Below are 16,456 nucleotides of genomic sequence, written 5' to 3' on the forward strand. Positions count from 1 at the left end.
GCACTCTGACTTGAGTACGCACTGCCGCATTGAATCTTAGGATCGCAAAGCTTCGATTTTTGGTCCTCCGTCCCCTGTGCCTGTGTCTGTTCTGTGCTTGGCTTTAACCCTTTAACCCCCAAAACCAAATTGCGGCTTCTTCGATTCTCCTTCTTTCTCTACATTTTCCCTTTACAGCTCCGCTTCAGGTTCATCCCCTCACTTGCTCTTCTTATTTTGGTTTCTTGAATTGTTCTGCTCTTCTTCGACATTGTTGATTGACGAACGGAGTGTTGGGAGATATATTTTAAGTTCCAACTGTACTCAACTTCTAGCTACTTCTTTTAATTGGTTGTGTGTAAAGTTTGATGCGTGACTTCTATTTAACCTGCGTCTGGGCTCATTTCAATCTAACTTTCCTCTGCATGTAACTTGTTTTCATCGCTTGTGTGATCTATTTATTATTGATTTTTGGGCTTTGATTGATTAGAATGTAGGTTGTATGGATAAAATATTTTCAAATTTATGGTATGCGAGGTTCTTGTTGTACTTAGAAGAGTAACTGCTATGATTCATGGTATTTGGTGAATGAAGATCGAGTACTGTAGGATGTAGGCTCCTTGCACAACACAAAGTTTTTATCTGGGAACTTAGCCTATCTTGCATTAATATCCGCAATATGATCTCCCTGGCTGTCTATCCCTCCAAACTGATATTCTTTATGTAAGAATGCTGGTGAATTGCAAAGAGGCCCATTTATCATTTGCACCTATGTTTCAGCTTTTTCGGGGTTGACATTGGCTGGCTTTGGTTGGTCCATTGCAGTGTCTCAGATCCTCACACACTGCTTGCCACTGTTCGTGTGAGATCTCACATTGGTTGGGGAGGAGAACGAAACACCCTCTATAAGGGTGTGAAAACCTCTCCCTAGCAGACGCGTTTTAAAGCCTTGAGGGGAAGCCCGAAAGGGAAAGCCCAGGGAGGACAATATCTGCTAGCAGTGGGCCTGGGCCGTTACATTTGGTATCAAAACCAGACACCGGGCGATGTGCCAGCGAGGAGGCTGTTCCCCGAAGGGGGTAGACACGAGGCGGTGTGCCAATAAGGACGCTGTGCCCCAAAGGGGGGTGGATTTGGTGGGGGGTCCCACATTGATTGGAGAAAGGAACGAGTGCCAGCGAGGACGCTGGGCCCTGAAGGGTGTGAAATCCTCTCCCTAACAGACGGTTGGGGAGGATTTGGTGGGGGGTCCCACATTGATTGTGAGATCCCACATCGGTTGGGGAGGAGAATGAAACACCCTTTATAAGGGTGTGAAAGCCTCTCCCTAACAGACGCATTTTAAAAGCCTTGAAGGGAAGTCCGAAAGGGAAAGCTCAAAGAGGACAATTTCTGCTAGCGGTGGGCCTGGGCCGTTACAGTTCGTGTTGATCACCTTTTCAAAGGGGAAAAGGAAATTTTATGGTTAGACTTTACCGGAGCCTTATTATGGTCTATATGGAGTGAATGAAAAATGCTTTGACAGTTTTTTTAATCTTTGTCTTCTTTTATAGCCCATTGTAAGAATTTTTTGTGATTAATTTTGCAGAGGGTTGTCATCCTCTTTTTTGTAATTTCATCTCATCCGTAAAATATTTCTTATTGAAAAAAATAGAAGACGAAAAGAATAAAAAGACTGAACATATAATTTAAAATTTCAGTTCCCATGTGATTTGATGCTGAATGTCATATTAGAATAAATGATGATTGTGAATGGTGATTACTGATTATTAATGCATCTAACTATTGTAGACCTTGAGAGCTAGAGAGTGGCATGGCTCTAGCCAGAACAAAGAGCAGTTGACATGCTGCTTTTGAGGTTATGGTCTAAACATTGTTCAATTTTTTGACTATCCGAACAAATTGTTGTTTACAGAGCCACAGAAAACTCAGCTTACTCTCCTGAAGGTGAAGTTTAAAGCTACCTCAGCCCTAGTCCTAGCAACCACTACTTCAAAACTTTATGGTATGTACACTAATGAGATACTATGCTGAATCATTGGAAACTTAAATGCATGTGCATCAACATAAACGCGCTCTTATTTCTGTTCCTTAGGCCAGCAATAAGCCTATTGTACCAAAGGAAGAGGTCTTGGATTTCAGGTTGCCACCTGATGGGCTGTACTCAAGGCATGTCGGGGTACGTACAAGTTATAACTCTAACCTTATTGTTAAAATAAATTGCCGAAGTATCTGTACGAGGTCTTCACACTTGTGTTTACAATATATCAAGTTCTGTTTTTGTCATTTTGGACCTACCATCCATTTGGAAAAAAAAAAAAAAAATACAATTTTCATTGTGAAAAGTAAGATGTTATTGCCTAGGAGTATGGATTGAATATTTGGAGTATGGCATTTATTATATTTCCTAGTGTGGAAAAAGTTAAAAGTAACGGATTTGCTCAAATTTTCAGTTCTTATAAATTTCAGGACAGTGGTGCAAGCTCATCTGGAAACAATATAAGAACTTTCTTTGTAGATATGGGGTTCCTGCCATCTCTTGTTGATAAAGTGATCGAAGAAAAAGGTACATTTATTCCTTTTAATTTTTAGGATACAATGCGTTCTTCATGAATGAGGGCACTGAATTATGTTATTTACCTTTTCTCTTTAGAAAACTGAGAAGAGAGAACCTTATCCTTTAAAGTTGACCTTACGAATTTTCTCCATCACAAGGAAAAGTTTCATTATAAATGTAATTATAACCTTGAAATGTCCAATTTGTATAGAATATCCTAATAATCGCCGCTAATATTGTGTCTCATCTTAAATCCAGGTGAAGATGATGTAGAATTGCTATTAAATACCCTGACTACATTTTCGGTAAGTAGCCCAGATAGCCTGCCTGCGTGCCTGTCTCATCGTAAAAAGAATAATGGTCTTATTGAAATTTCCAGTCTTAATAAACTGGTTTTGACTGCCAGCATTGTAATCAATTGTTGCTGTTGTTAACAACTTCTTATATTTGTCAACTTTTTGTGGTTACTGGTTTTATGTCTTAGCAATAAAGCTTCATTGGAAAAGTGAATGAGTTGCTTTAATTGACTAGGCAGAACAAAAATCACTTCCTGAGTCAACAGGCTCTCTTCACAGTGTACGAAGTGATAAAAAGGGGACTAATCCTATTGCTGCATTCTGTTATAAGCAGGTATGCTTTCGTTCGTTGAAGTGTTGTAAATTTTCATTTTTGACCTTGATATATAAAGCTGCCTTTGGATTGGCTGGACAGCCACGGGGTGTACCATAAAAAATTAAAAGAAAAATCTGTTGCATTTGGCTCTTCTCTCGTTTAGAAATTAACTATATTTGAATTGTATGCTTTGGAAGTTCATGTAATTTATTTATTGTAATAGGCTGGCCGGACATCAAAACCCGAATCATCAGATTCTCTAGATAGCTTATTTGATGACAAGGAGGATGCAAGCAATGAAATCTCTTCAGTTGTTATACCGAAGGAGGTAACCTAATTCCCACTCCCACGTGGAATTCAATGGATTAAATAGGACAAGAGGATCAAAATATCTTCTTCCCTCATAGATTACTATTTCTTCTTCTCTTGTTTATGTGTGTGTGCATGTGTGCACGTGTGCACGTGTGTAAGCGTTTGTTTTTCAGTATAGAAGCTTCAAGTAATTTCTTTTACCGCCCAGCTGATCGTGTCCATTGCAGGAGGCTGATGATGATTATATTAGTACTCGTACCAATAAAGCTTCCTTATTAATGATGAACTTCAGTGTTGATGAAGTAAACTTTGCAATTGATAAGCTTGGTTAGTACATTTCTGGAATAGTGAACTTGATTGAAGTTTTGCCCAATATTTATGCAGCCATGAGGATTTATTATAACTCATTTTCAGGTGGAGATGCTCCCATTAACGAGTTGGTGGATTTTATCGTCGCCGCACAGATTGCTGAAAACTTGGAGAAGGAAACAAATGAAACAATCTGTAGAAATGAATTGAAAACGGAGGTTTGTTTTTCATAATTCAAGTTCATGTGTCAATCTTATTTTAGTAGTGTTGTATGTTTACTTCAGCGATTTTAGTTAACGAGTTGACCAAGTTGATTACCATTTTACATTATCCAACTTTTCTTAGTCGGTCTACTTTTCGTATTGTGCTCACCATGTATAGTACTGGCATAATGCCTAGTCTTGTATTTGTTGTTATTGATGTTAGTCTAAAATGTTCCTCAGGAAAATGATGAAACCTTGTTTGTGACTATGGAGAAAACACTTCGCTTGCTTGAAATGGGTTTCTCTGAGAATGAGGTTTCTTTGGCAATTGAGAAGTTCGGTAAGCAAACCGCTCCTAACTCCTATTAGCAGCCGACATAGAAAGGGATTAGTGTAGTCATCTCATTGTCTAATCATTATAAATTTTTTGTTTGACCGATTGGTTTATTCTGCTCTAGGAGGCTAATTTTTCATCCAATTTCATCTTTGATTTGGTGTGAGAACTTCTTTAAGCTTTTTCATGGGTAATGTGGAGACATTAACTAGCATCGATCCTTCAGGTTCGGACACTCAAGTTTCAGAGCTTGCTGATTCCATTGTTACGGGTCGAATAGCTGGTGACTACCCTGGGAATGATAAGGTTCTTACACTTGAACTTTGCTCGTCGAACTATTTGTACTAAGCCTTGTTATGTGTTCACATCAATTGTCCAAAATTATTCAAATACTTGCACCTTTTCTTTTTCTAGGAAATAAAATTTACACTAATGGATTAAAGAAGACAAATGCATCCTCTCAACTCTATCCCAAACTTTGTTGACCTCTTCAGCATCCCAACATGAGTCAAACCATACATTTCCCAAGAGCTTGCAATGAGTTCCAAACTTTAGAAAGAAGATATTTGATTGACTTTTTAAAAAAAAAATATATATTGTTCCTTCCCTATAAAAAAATCGAAACCTCAAGTCGGTGCCACACCTTTCTAAAATAGCGTTTGTTAACTTTCTTTGAATTCAATAATTCTATTCAACACTTTGATAAAATATTATTGGGGAGAATCTGCTAGTAGAGACCAACTTTTTTATCTTAATTTTTTTTGGATTCTATGTTCTTGTGCCCCTTCTTTTGTGATTGATTCTTGAATTTTGTGGTCAAGCATCTGGTACTACCAACGTCTATTTATTTTATTTTCATGGCTTTGTGCAGTGTTCCTCGAACTCATTCTATATTGGTGGTTTACATAATCCAAAAGTTAAAGCTGAGGATTCGAGTTCTGCTGGAGTTTCTCTCTCAAGGAATGTTAACGTTGAGGAAATATTGAAGGGGAAAAGGCCGAAAGAAGAATATATGGATGACCTTCCAAATCCGATTCCTCGTTTCGATGCTAAACACAAAGGGAAACGGCCAAAGCCAGAATATGCCGATGACGACTTGAGTTCTCTCTACGGTCCTGAATGGTTGGAAGCAAAAGTAAATCCAAAAATCGTCGGACTTGAGATGCCCACATCTTCAGAACTAAATCTCTCAAGAAGTCTTGATAAGATGGTGGCTAGACCTCCATCCCCACCTTCAAAGTTTAATCCCTGTAGAAGTCTTGATAAGGTGGTCGCTAAACCTCCATTTTTCTTGTATGGAAATGTTTTGGATGTATCTCGTGATTCTTGGGGAAAAGTTTCCAAGTTCCTTTATACCATTGAGCCCGAATTTGTGGACACTCGGTCGTTCTCAGCATTGAGTAGAAGGGAAGGTTATGTGCACAATCTTCCATGTGAAAACAGGTCTCACATCCTCCCAAAGCCTGCAATGACTATCGAAGATGCTATACCACATACAAAGAAATGGTGGCCTTCCTGGGATACAAGGAAACATTTGAGCTGCATCAATTCTGAAACTAGAGGAGTACCTCAGCTGTGTGAAAGGCTTACAAAGATGATGACCGATTCTCATGGTCAGCTCTCGTCTCAACAGCAGAGAGATATTCTTCATCATTGCATAGCTTTGAACCTTATCTGGGTTGGCCAGTTCAAACTGGCTCCTTTAGAGCCTGAACAGTTGGAGTATGTGCTTGGGTACCCCGTAAATCACACTCAAGATGCTGAAAGTAGCTCAATGGAAAGGCTTCAAATTCTCAAATATTGTTTTCAGATAGACACTTTGGGTTATCATCTCTCTGTTTTGAAGTCTATGTTCCCAGAAGGGTTGATTGTGTTGTCCATTTTCAGTGGAATTGGTGGGGCGGAAATTGCTTTGCACCGTCTTGGCATTCATCTGAAAGTTGTGATATCAGTCGAGAGTTCGGCAGCAAAGAGGAGGATTTTGCAGAAATGGTGGCGCAGTAGTGGACAAACTGGGGAGCTGGAGCTGATAGAGGACATACAGAAACTAACAAGCAACAAGATTCACAATTTGATTAAGAAATATGGCGGTTTTGATTTGGTCGTTTGTCAGAATCCTTGTTCTCGTTCTTTGTCGTCTTCAAAACTGAGCAAAGACACCGAAGGTATAGCAAGTTTCGATTTCTCTATATTCTACGAGTTTGTTCGTGTTCTTCAGGGTGTAAGGAACACCATGGAAAGAAAGAAGTGACAATGTTCACTTCATCTGCTTGTTCTGTCTGATAATCTGAAATTCACAGCTCAATGTCGAAACTATATTATATTGTAATATTGCCTTGACTCACTCTTGTGCTTGTTGATTACACATCCTACTTCTCTAACATGAGACATAAAGGTGCATATGGTTGTATAAATTACTCAAGGTACATAGTAGACGGCCAAAAAGAGAGGCCATCATCTATATTCTACAGTCTACAATAGGGCATCACATCGCTCAATGTGGGAGGATTAAAAATGAACCCAGAAAGGGATGGAGTTGGAGCCTAAGCGACAATAATCAATACCCAGATACAGAAAATGGCACTTGGCAGGTGTGCTGTGGTGGCTGTATACGGTATTATTATTGTACTTCAGCAGCTATATTCATAGGTCTCTGCGACATTCTGAGGTGCTCCTTCTTGCAAGCAATCAATGGGAGGAATGGTCAAAGTCTCCTGAATCCCAAATGCATTCCAACAGAAAGGATCTTCCACCAATTCACCCTCATGTGGTAGCAATTCTACTTCAGACATTGTAATATTCGTGCAGGCCACTGTGTCGCTGCACGCGAAGTGAATTGGAGTGTTCCTAACGTCGTAAGTTCCCTTGATGTTCTTGTACAAGACTTGGTTCACAAACACAGCCGATGTCTGGTTACGACAATCCTTGGACAAGCAGTAGTACTGGTCAACTATGATGCAGTTTCTAACATTCTCCATCTGTATGTTCTCGAATAAGATGTCGCTCACTGTACCCGACCCTCCTTGCCATGTCTTTATCCTCACTCCATTGTCTGATTCCCTAATCACTGCATTTCTCACTGTTATGTTGGAAACGCATGCCTGTGAATTGTGGACTCCCAGACTCCCAATGCTGCTACATACAACAATGAATTATTCACTGCGTTGACTAGTGATAAACAAATAAATGGAGATCGCAATCGACGTTGTTTGTACCTGATTCCATGACTCGGCCCACAAGTGACGCCTTCAATGTCTACGTTGGCACAGCCGGGCCCAATTGAAATGCAGTCATCACCTATGTTTCCAAATCATAGATCAGCCAAGATGTTGATAAAAATGAGTGGACAAGAACAATCCATTATTTCAGTTTCATACCATTGCCTATCATGGAGTTGTATATTCCTACTCCTTTGGTATTCTCTATATGGATTCCGTCAGTGTTGGGACTGAGCTTTGGGGAAGATATTGACAGCTTGTCTATCAGAACTCCTTCACACCCATCGAATTTCATATGGAACTGTGGACTGTTCTGAATTCTCAGCCCACTCACTGCCAAATTACTGCTCATGAAGAACCTTATTAACTGAAAACCCCAGATATCAGAACCAGTCAGCATATTTTATTCATATAAGTTGGTTGAATTGGTGGGCAAAAAGGTGGGTTTCCTTCTTACCGCAGGGCTGTCACATGGTCCTGGCAGAGTCGACCCATTTGGACCCTAAAATAAAAAAGGACAATTAAGCCTTGGATAGGAAGTTGAAACTGAAATAAACAGAGAAATTCAAGAGCTATTAAGAGGACAATGTTGGTACCCTATGTGGTTTGCATGGCAACTCCCACCATTTTTGGCCATTCCCTTCGATGGTTCCAGTTCCAGTCAATGTCATTTGATCCAGCCTGTAAAACACGAGCCATTGCCTCAAACTGTCCGCCTTCGGCCACGACTCTGGTCCGTCCGGTGGCATCAGGGTTCCATCCACCTGATTTGTTGCATTAACAGGTTTACTTATAAGTGTTCCAACTTCAACACGAACAACAAGAGATTCAAATTCTAAAAAAAATGTGGCTGACCTTAAACACAAGTCCTGGTTTGCAAGGTCCTGAGAAGATAGTTGAAGTGATTTTAAAGCAACGATCAGAGGGAACTAAAAGAGTGGCAGATTCAACAGCACAGGCTGCTTTCCATGCTGCCCTGAAGGCAGCAGTGTCATCAGCACAACCATCTCCAACCGCCCCATAATTAGTGACGTCAAAAACACAGTCAGAAGTGGTGTTTCCTGGATCATCAGGGTAGGGATCAGATGGCACTGAGGGAGCTGGGTGAGCTGGAGTTGAAGGAACCGAGTCTTCCGGTGGTGGTGAATAAACAGGGGATGGAAGAGAGGGCTGTTCATCAGGGTTCTGTTTCTTTTGTCCCTTGTGAAAATGGTATCTTCCTTGCACATTGCTCAAGTTGTCCGCCACCAAAATGGCCGTGAACCAAAGCATTACAGCAGGAACTCGATTGAACTCCATGGAAGCCAGGTGAATTTGAAAAGAATGCAAGGCCAGAAAGTTAGCAAGTGGCAAAAATGGAGAGGGATGGCAGGAGGAAAGAATGGGAAAGGAATGGAGAGAAAGAGACTTGAGTTGTAAAGAACAAAGGTTAGAATGAAGTGGGGAAGCTGGGTGGACAGAAGCAGCTATATATGCATATGTATCTACATTTATTAATACTCTATAAGAGAAAGGAAAGAAGTAACGTGTAGAAAGAGAACACGTGTCGAGTTGAGAGAGAGAGAGAGAGAGAGAGAGAGAGAGATGAGCAGGATATTATAGTAAAAAGTAAAAAAGTGGAGGGGTTTAGAGGACAAGAAATATTTATGTAGAAATGCATGGTGTGAAGAAAGGTGAAATAGCAGAAGATGGGTTAAAACAGAATGGGAAGTAAAGCCAATGGTCCATGTTGGTTTTGGTTAGTGGAAGGGAGAGAAAAGAAGGAGAAAAAGGTACATCAGAGTTTATTAGTCTCGTGAACCTATGTTGTTGTGTAGCACATATATATATATATATATATATATATATTAGTATTATTATATGATGGAATTAAAATGGGTGAATGGTCACGGGCTGGATCCTTCTGTTCTTGTGGCTCTCCACGCCCCATCTGTCCACTTTTCTCAAAAACATAAAAAAGGTAAGGAGAAAATTAAAGGAGGGCGAGAAGGGGTTGTGGTTTGGCATGGAGTGTCACGAGCTGTGTTTTCAATATAATAATTGGGATTTAAGCAATGGAGGAAGCAGGAATGGGTGGTGAGTTTAGAGTAAAGTAAAGGTACGGTTTTGAAACTGGCAGTGGTCTGAGTTTGTGGAAGAGTTTGTGGAAGAGTTTGTGGCTTCCACCCATGACACCTAAGCCACCCCATGACACCTAAGCCACCCCATGACACCTAAGCCACCCCATGACACCTAAGCCACCCCATGACACCTAAGCCACCCCATGACACCTAAGCCACCCCATGACACCTAAGCCACCCCATGACACCTAGGATTTCAACATCTACCCTCTCCCTCTCCCTCTCCCTCTCCCTCTCTTTGTAATAAACAAAATCACGTGCACAGAAGAGGGAGTCTCTGTTCATCTTTACTACTCTAACTTCCCCTTTTAAGTCTGAATCCTTTTTTTTTTTCTTTTTTTTACATATATTCTTGATTAATGGCGGATTGAGAATCCAGTGAGATAGACTGGTTACAACATATATTCTTGATTGAGTGTGGATCGAGAATTCAGTAAGACAGGCTGATTACGACATATATCCTTGATTGAGTGTGGATCGAGAATTTAATGAGACATGCTGGTTACGACATATATTCTTGATTGAGTGTGGATTGAGAATCTAAGCTGGTTACAACATATATTCTTGATTGAGCGTGGATAAAAAACCAACCATTGAGATAGTCGAGTTAAAGCATATATTCTTGCTTGAATGTAGATTGAGAGCCCACTAAAAGTCGATGAGACCAATTAGAACACATATTCTCGCTTGAGTGTAGATCAAGAATCCATCAAAAGTAAATGAGATAAGCTAGTCAAATCATATATTCTCGTTGAATGTATGAGATACTGTGGTTAAAACATATATTATCGATTAAGTATTGATAGAGAATCCACCAAAAGTGGATGAAATTATATGATTAAAGCATATATTTTGGCTTGGACTAAAAATCTACTAAAATTAATCTAGTTAATTTTGATTCCAAAAATTAAATATTTTAATATTTTTAAAATAGAGCGGATAGGATTAGATTGGATTGAATTGTAATCCTATTTTCAGATTAAATTGATTAAGAAAATATGAAATCTAATTTTAATTTTTGGTACTAAAAAAAATAGAATCCCAATTGGGTGGAATCATATGAACCCTAAATTGGTTTGAATGTTAGAAGTTATTAAAACGAAAAACAAAATGAATAAAGAAATTTAATTTGGAGTTGTTACATATACAAATTCCAAATATTTAATACATCCTGTTGAAACAAAAACCCTTTTCTTTTAGCTTGTGTTCTGATTCCTGCGTGCCTCATTTCAAGAATACTCGAGCCCTTTGCTGAGATCGGCAGTCACAGGATGGTAGCTGAAGCTGAGATCATGTGCACCAAAACCGTTCCTGTCATGAACCTCAACTATCATCTACGCGTAGCCGAAGACCGCGATGTTCAGATCGATTTGCCGCATCCTTCTTCTTCACCTATCTTTCCCGAGGTTCGTTTTCCCACACTAATTTAATTCCCTCTCTTTTTTCACCCTACGGTTCTTTGTTTTTTTCGTTTTTCTTTTTCCGTGTCTTTGAGTTCTTGTTTGTGGAGTACTTTGTGACTTTGTTTGGTATGCGGGGGCCGTTTCACGTTTATATCTTGTCGAAGGTATGCTTCTATTCATGTCTATCGGGATTGGTCCTTTGCTTTTGCCATAATTTGATTGCAAAAGCTCCGTTATCTTTTCTTATAATCTGTTTTTTCTTTGGAATCAATGTGCCTTCATTACATTTAATTTTCATTTCTTATGTTAGGATAGGAATGGAAGCATAGCTGCAAACTTCCTTACGATCTTCTCCAATAAAATCGTACTTGGTTTAAATCATCTTGTTTTGGTTAATCTTATGCAAAAAAAAGTTTGGAAATTAGAACCAACTGATTTCAGATTAAAAGAAATTTGGCTCTAGAAATTTGAAAACATGGTTGAGGCTCAAAGTACATTTTAGCTTCTATTTCTATAATTTTTCTAGTTTATTTATTTATTCCAATTGACAGTTTTTTTGTGAGCCCTCTTGGTGGAGTTGTGAACTTGTTACTCCTTTTGCAACTTTTTACTTGTTAACGAGCGGTTTATATGTTTTTTAAATTTACTTTTAAAGTTTTCACCGTTGCTTATCTGTATCTTATTTATTTTCTCTATATTTGGTGAATATAAAAGTTGTCACTCAGGTAATTATTATCCATCTTTTATTTAGGATGTTAGATCACAGGAGGATAGGTAGGAGGATTCAAATCTACGACCTCTTAAATTAGAGATGACTTGATTGCTTGTTATCTTCCCAACCTCTTCCATTAATACAAAAGCAAAACACACACGCCCAAGAGAGCTCCTTTAATTGTTTGAAAGCAGGTTACCAACTAGAAGTTTGTGTTGCTGTTTGGAAATCACTTTGCAAAAATGAAAAAGTTTATTGCTCCTTATCTTCCTGAGATTAGTTCCTTTTAGTAGTTTTCTTTTATGTTCTAAACTTAAATGGCCTGAAAAATTTAAAAAGCAGAACCTAAGTTTTTATTTGAAGAGAAGACCCGCTCACTTGGCTTATTATTATTATTATTAGTATTATTATTATTGAGAAGTAAGAGTTTTCTTGAATCCATGAAGAAAAATTACTTATCAACATTGAGCTTCTATTTTGATCGAAGGGCAAGGTTGATCTTGTACATTCTCCTTACACTGTTAATATTCTGGTCAGATCTTCATTTCCTCGATAAATACCCTTTCTATAATGTACCAGATTCTATCACAAGTTTGGGGACAAAAGGAGGACTATATAATAACAATACATAAAATGTAGATGTATGAGAAGAAATTGGAGGAATGATTGGCTAAGATTTAGAAGAGGGATCGAAAGAAGTTGAAAAGGAGAAATTCAAAGGAAGCAATGTCGTTGAAGATAGAGTTGCCTAGGAGGGAGAATTGTGAGTTGATGACTATGTCTTAGAGGGCTCCAAATTTTAAGATTTTCTTTGGGAGATTACTAGTAAAGATGGAGGGAGCCTCCTTGTTTGTTGGGAGAAAACTTCAACAATATAGCATTTTGGGGGGTGGTTCCAGGCTTGAGACTGGTAGTTTCAGAATTAAAAACATGGCCCTCTTAATTTAGGTGCTTCACCCTAGTGGATATTCCCGTTTAGAAAATCAACCGTTAATAGAAATGGATTCTCAGTCAGAAAATTCAAGAAAAAGAAGGCCACGGTCCTTGGAGAAATATCATTAAGAATACGGGTTTTTTTTTTTTTTTTTATAGGCACTCTTGGGACAAGCTGGGGAATGGTATGAAGATAAGATTTTTGGAAGACTCGTGGATTCCCCCACCCTCTGAGCATCTCTTTCCCCTCCAGTTATGTAAGTGCTAATTGAATTTGTTTTTTTCTTTTTAGTTAATAAGTGCTGATCTGAAGATATTGAAAGATGGAACTTCTGCTTGAGAAGAGTGCTTTTTGATAGCAAGCTAGCGAATGGGATTCCCTTTTTTCATTTTTGTTTTCTGTCCCCTAACCCTGAAAATGATAGAATAGTTTGGAAGTGGGATGTTCCAGAGATATTTTTGTATTAGTTCTTATACGAGGTCCTGAAAGGAAGGAAATGGCCTCTTGGAGCTATTGCTTTGTGGGCTTGCTTGGTAAGGTAGGAGCTTGAAAAAGATCAACCTTTTCCTATGAGCAGCTGAATACGTCTGATAGGAATTGAAGAGAAAACATGAAGTGCTTTCTTTCCTCGAATATCTGCGCCATGTGCTTTAGCAGTGGGGAAACTTCGTCGCTTCCAACCTCCTTTTTGTACATGTAGATTTGCCTCAGGACTGGAACTCGTTTGTCAAAGTTCAAGTGCCCTTCTAAAATGGTGGAAGACGACCTCACAAAGTGGTTTTCATTCTGGTGATTCAAGGATAAAGCTAAAAGCTTGTGGTCCACGTGATGAGAGCTTTCCTTTGGCTTCTTTAGAAAAAAAAAAAAGAATTCTAGGACCTTTTCTGATCTTTCTAATTCTTATGTAAAACTTTGTAATAGGGTCAAATGTACAGTGCTTCTTTTTTTTTTTTTGGGGGGGGGGGGGGGGGATAAGAAACATGTGATGTATGTAATTGGAGTGCTATTTTCCACTCCTTTAGTAAAAATGTCCCCTTGGTCCTTATCAACTTAGATTGGGGTCCTTCTATTCCTTGTCTTAATTCAATTCTCTTTCCTCCATATGTGTATACACATAAGCGCTATTGTATTCGAAGGGGTTAGGTTTGTACTCAGGAGAAGGTGCTTTGCCTGTTTCCCAGTCTTTTTTAGAAGCATAGCTTTCAATTCCAAAGAAAAACCCAAAGGAATCCGTACTTCGAAAGATTTTGAGGAAGAGATTAACCCAGTAGCTAAAGGCTTACAAGGTCATAACCCAACCACAGCCAACTGCAAGCAGTTCCAAGAAAACCAAGCCAATAAAATACAGTGAGAGAATTTGAAAACTGTTTGAAACCTAAGTATCTCAACTCACCACCAGGAGGAAACCCCCAGGCCACAGCTCTGCCCAGAAAAAAAGAACTTTGCAAAAACTTAAGCTAAACCTCCCGAGCAATGCTTTTTATTTTTTCCCTACCTCATTAAGATTTTCTTACTAGCAACCCCCTTCAGCCCAACCCCCCCCCCCCCCCCCCCCCCCCCCCCCGAACTAACTACGTATAAACATTTTTAGACTTCTGTGAACCCGTATCTTTTTTTTTTTTTTTTTTTTTTTTTTTCCCTTTCCACCTGTAATTGGAACCCAAGTTATTATAGATTTCTTCATAAAATCTGAACTACCAATCGCAAATTCTCCTTTACGTACATGGTCTCTTCCATATTTGCTGAAGAGAAAAGGGCCTTTTGAACAAAGAACTGAGCCATAGAACCCTTAATTCTTTATTTTCCGTATCACTGAGATGAAACAAGGAAGCCAGCTCTCTAAACTGAAGGTATCAACTTCACATCTCTCCCTCATTTCTGTCCAATCACAATTTAGAATTACAGCATTCGTGATTACTACCCTTAAATATAAACTGTTTAATTTAGGAGGATGGGCTGAGGTTTGAAGGGCAATAAAACCCAACTTTTCTGGATATTAATTGGAATTGTTACTTTCTACTTCTTTTATGTTAAGTATGAATGTTTATCATAATAACTTTACGTTGCTGTGTAATTTATATTGTGTGAATAATTTACTCACTACCAATATACAGTTGTGGAAATCCTCTGCTGACGCTACAGTAGCTTCTATGCTGGAATAATTGCTTTGATTCATTTTGTCTTATTAGTTTACTTCTACTAGTTAGTAATTATTAAGCTCGACATATTTGATGTTTTATGTACTGCTTAGATTAGATATTACATTCCGTTCTGGAATACCTGTTTTAAAAAAAGAAGAAAAGAAAAGGGGGGCAGTTCCTTACCTTGCCCTTTTTCATCTTTGGTCAAGCAGGCAGTTAAATGTTCAGATATCGCTGAAGATGCCCATATAGTGTCAACTGCCATAGATTTTGTTCCAAATATTCGATCTGGTAGCTACGCGGACATTGGAGCTCGGGATTCTATGGATGATGAACATATCTGCATTGATGATCTGTCTACCCACCTCAGATCTATGTTCAAGTGTCCTGTGCCAAGTGGTTTTTATGCTGTTTTCGATGGTCATGGAGGGCCTCATGCAGCTGGCTTTATCAAGAGGAATGCCATTAGATTATTCTTTGAAGATGCTGATTGGTTAAAAATGCTGGATATTAGTTCTATTTCCATGAAAGATTTGGAGAGTTCTCATCGCAAAGCGTTTCTACTGGCAGATCTTGCCTTGGCTGATGAGCAAAGTGTTGGAAGCTCATGTGGGACAACTGCGTTGACGGCATTGATTCTTGGAAGTCATTTGCTTGTTGCAAATGCTGGTGACTGCCGAGCGGTCCTATGTAGGAAAGGTGTAGCAGTTCCGATGTCTCAAGATCACAGGCCTTCTAATTTACTCGAGCTCAAGCGAGTGGAAGCGATGGGAGGGTTCGTAGATGATGGGTATGTGAATGGGTATATTTCAGTAACGAGAACCTTGGGGGATTGGGACCTGAAATTGCCAAATGGCTCCTCATCACCTCTGATTTCTGAGCCACAAGTGGAGCATGCTATTTTAACGAACGATGACGAGTTCTTGATCCTTGGCTGTGATGGGATTTGGGACGTAATGTCAAGCCAATACGCCGTCAGTCTTGTTCGACGTGGGTTGAGGAAGCACAATGACCCTCATCAAAGTTCCCAAGAGTTAGTCTTGGAAGCCTTGCGCCTCAACACATCAGATAACCTTACTGCAATAGTAATCTGCCTTGCTTCTCCCAGCTGCATTCCTCAGCAGCGGATATGGAAGCCGCGTAGTCTGACCGAAGAGGCGAGAAGTAGGTTGAGGAGCTTGTTAGAAGGAAACTGAGTATAGCATTTGAAGTTCAATCAATTCTTGCCTGTTTGTGACTGCTTCAGACGCAAAAAAGCAGCCAGCAATTTTGTAGGGATACAAAGAAATAGGTTGAGTGGATAGTTTTGGATGGTACTTTTTGAGATGAGTGTGCGGCTTTGATTTGTCAATTAGAGTTTGGAAGGAAGGATTGGTTCCGGCATTATTTGTGTAAAGTAATAAATGAGAAGAGAAGCCCTAATTTCAAGTCTTAAGCCTGCCCTTGTTTTGTTTGGTTAAAGTATTTTGTGTTTCTTTGGGTTTTTAGTTGAAGGAACAAGCAAGCATATGTAGAATTGCATAAAACAATGGTGCCAATGCATTTTGTTTCTCTTCTTCAATTGCTCATTGCGCCTTTATTCGTCCCAAAATAGATTTGAAAGTGAAATACTCAAAACTCAC

General features: G+C 39.2%; 3 protein-coding genes across 7 annotated transcripts; 2 read left to right on the plus strand and 1 right to left on the minus strand.

The window, feature by feature from the left end:
• The first annotated feature begins 34 nt into the window (after positions 1 to 34).
• Positions 35 to 6,650, plus strand: DRM3 (S-adenosyl-L-methionine-dependent methyltransferases superfamily protein). Of its 3 annotated transcripts, none has more exons than XM_023658520.2 (12): positions 35 to 188; positions 1,771 to 1,984; positions 2,075 to 2,158; positions 2,449 to 2,545; positions 2,795 to 2,841; positions 3,068 to 3,166; positions 3,372 to 3,476; positions 3,688 to 3,787; positions 3,875 to 3,987; positions 4,213 to 4,312; positions 4,533 to 4,612; positions 5,178 to 6,650. In XM_023658520.2, exons 2-12 carry the CDS (start codon positions 1,982 to 1,984, stop codon positions 6,555 to 6,557), a joined length of 2,208 nt encoding a protein of 735 aa, XP_023514288.2. In that variant the 5' UTR covers positions 35 to 188; positions 1,771 to 1,981; the 3' UTR covers positions 6,558 to 6,650. The 3 variants fall into 3 exon arrangements, with proteins under 3 accessions (XP_023514288.2, XP_023514287.2, XP_023514289.2); XM_023658519.2 differs by having other exon boundaries at positions 1,895 to 1,984; XM_023658521.2 differs by lacking the exon at positions 35 to 188 and adding an exon at positions 1,220 to 1,443 and having other exon boundaries at positions 1,895 to 1,984.
• Positions 6,651 to 6,689: 39 nt separating this feature from the next.
• LOC111778604 (polygalacturonase At1g48100-like) lies at positions 6,690 to 9,336 on the minus strand. Its single transcript, XM_023658525.2, has 6 exons — positions 8,380 to 9,336; positions 8,121 to 8,288; positions 7,982 to 8,026; positions 7,684 to 7,891; positions 7,522 to 7,603; positions 6,690 to 7,438 (listed from the first exon to the last, which is right to left on the minus strand). The coding sequence occupies exons 1-6, from the start codon at positions 8,821 to 8,823 to the stop codon at positions 6,937 to 6,939; spliced, it is 1,449 nt and encodes a 482-aa protein (XP_023514293.2). The 5' UTR covers positions 8,824 to 9,336; the 3' UTR covers positions 6,690 to 6,936.
• A 1,359-nt stretch (positions 9,337 to 10,695) lies between these two features.
• On the plus strand, positions 10,696 to 16,395 carry LOC111778605 (putative protein phosphatase 2C 49). 3 transcript variants are annotated; one of them, XM_023658526.2, is made up of 2 exons: positions 10,696 to 11,050; positions 15,047 to 16,395. In XM_023658526.2, the coding sequence occupies exons 1-2, from the start codon at positions 10,916 to 10,918 to the stop codon at positions 16,028 to 16,030; spliced, it is 1,119 nt and encodes a 372-aa protein (XP_023514294.2). In that variant the 5' UTR covers positions 10,696 to 10,915; the 3' UTR covers positions 16,031 to 16,395. The 3 variants fall into 3 exon arrangements, with proteins under 3 accessions (XP_023514294.2, XP_086975457.1, XP_023514297.1); XM_087119331.1 differs by lacking the exon at positions 10,696 to 11,050 and adding an exon at positions 12,852 to 12,949; XM_023658529.2 differs by lacking the exon at positions 10,696 to 11,050 and adding an exon at positions 14,328 to 14,543.
• Positions 16,396 to 16,456: the final 61 nt, after the last annotated feature.

This window comes from Cucurbita pepo, chromosome 17, assembly GCF_057944985.1.
Source record: "Cucurbita pepo subsp. pepo isolate OVF chromosome 17, ASM5794498v1, whole genome shotgun sequence".
Taxonomy (NCBI): domain Eukaryota; kingdom Viridiplantae; phylum Streptophyta; class Magnoliopsida; order Cucurbitales; family Cucurbitaceae; genus Cucurbita; species Cucurbita pepo.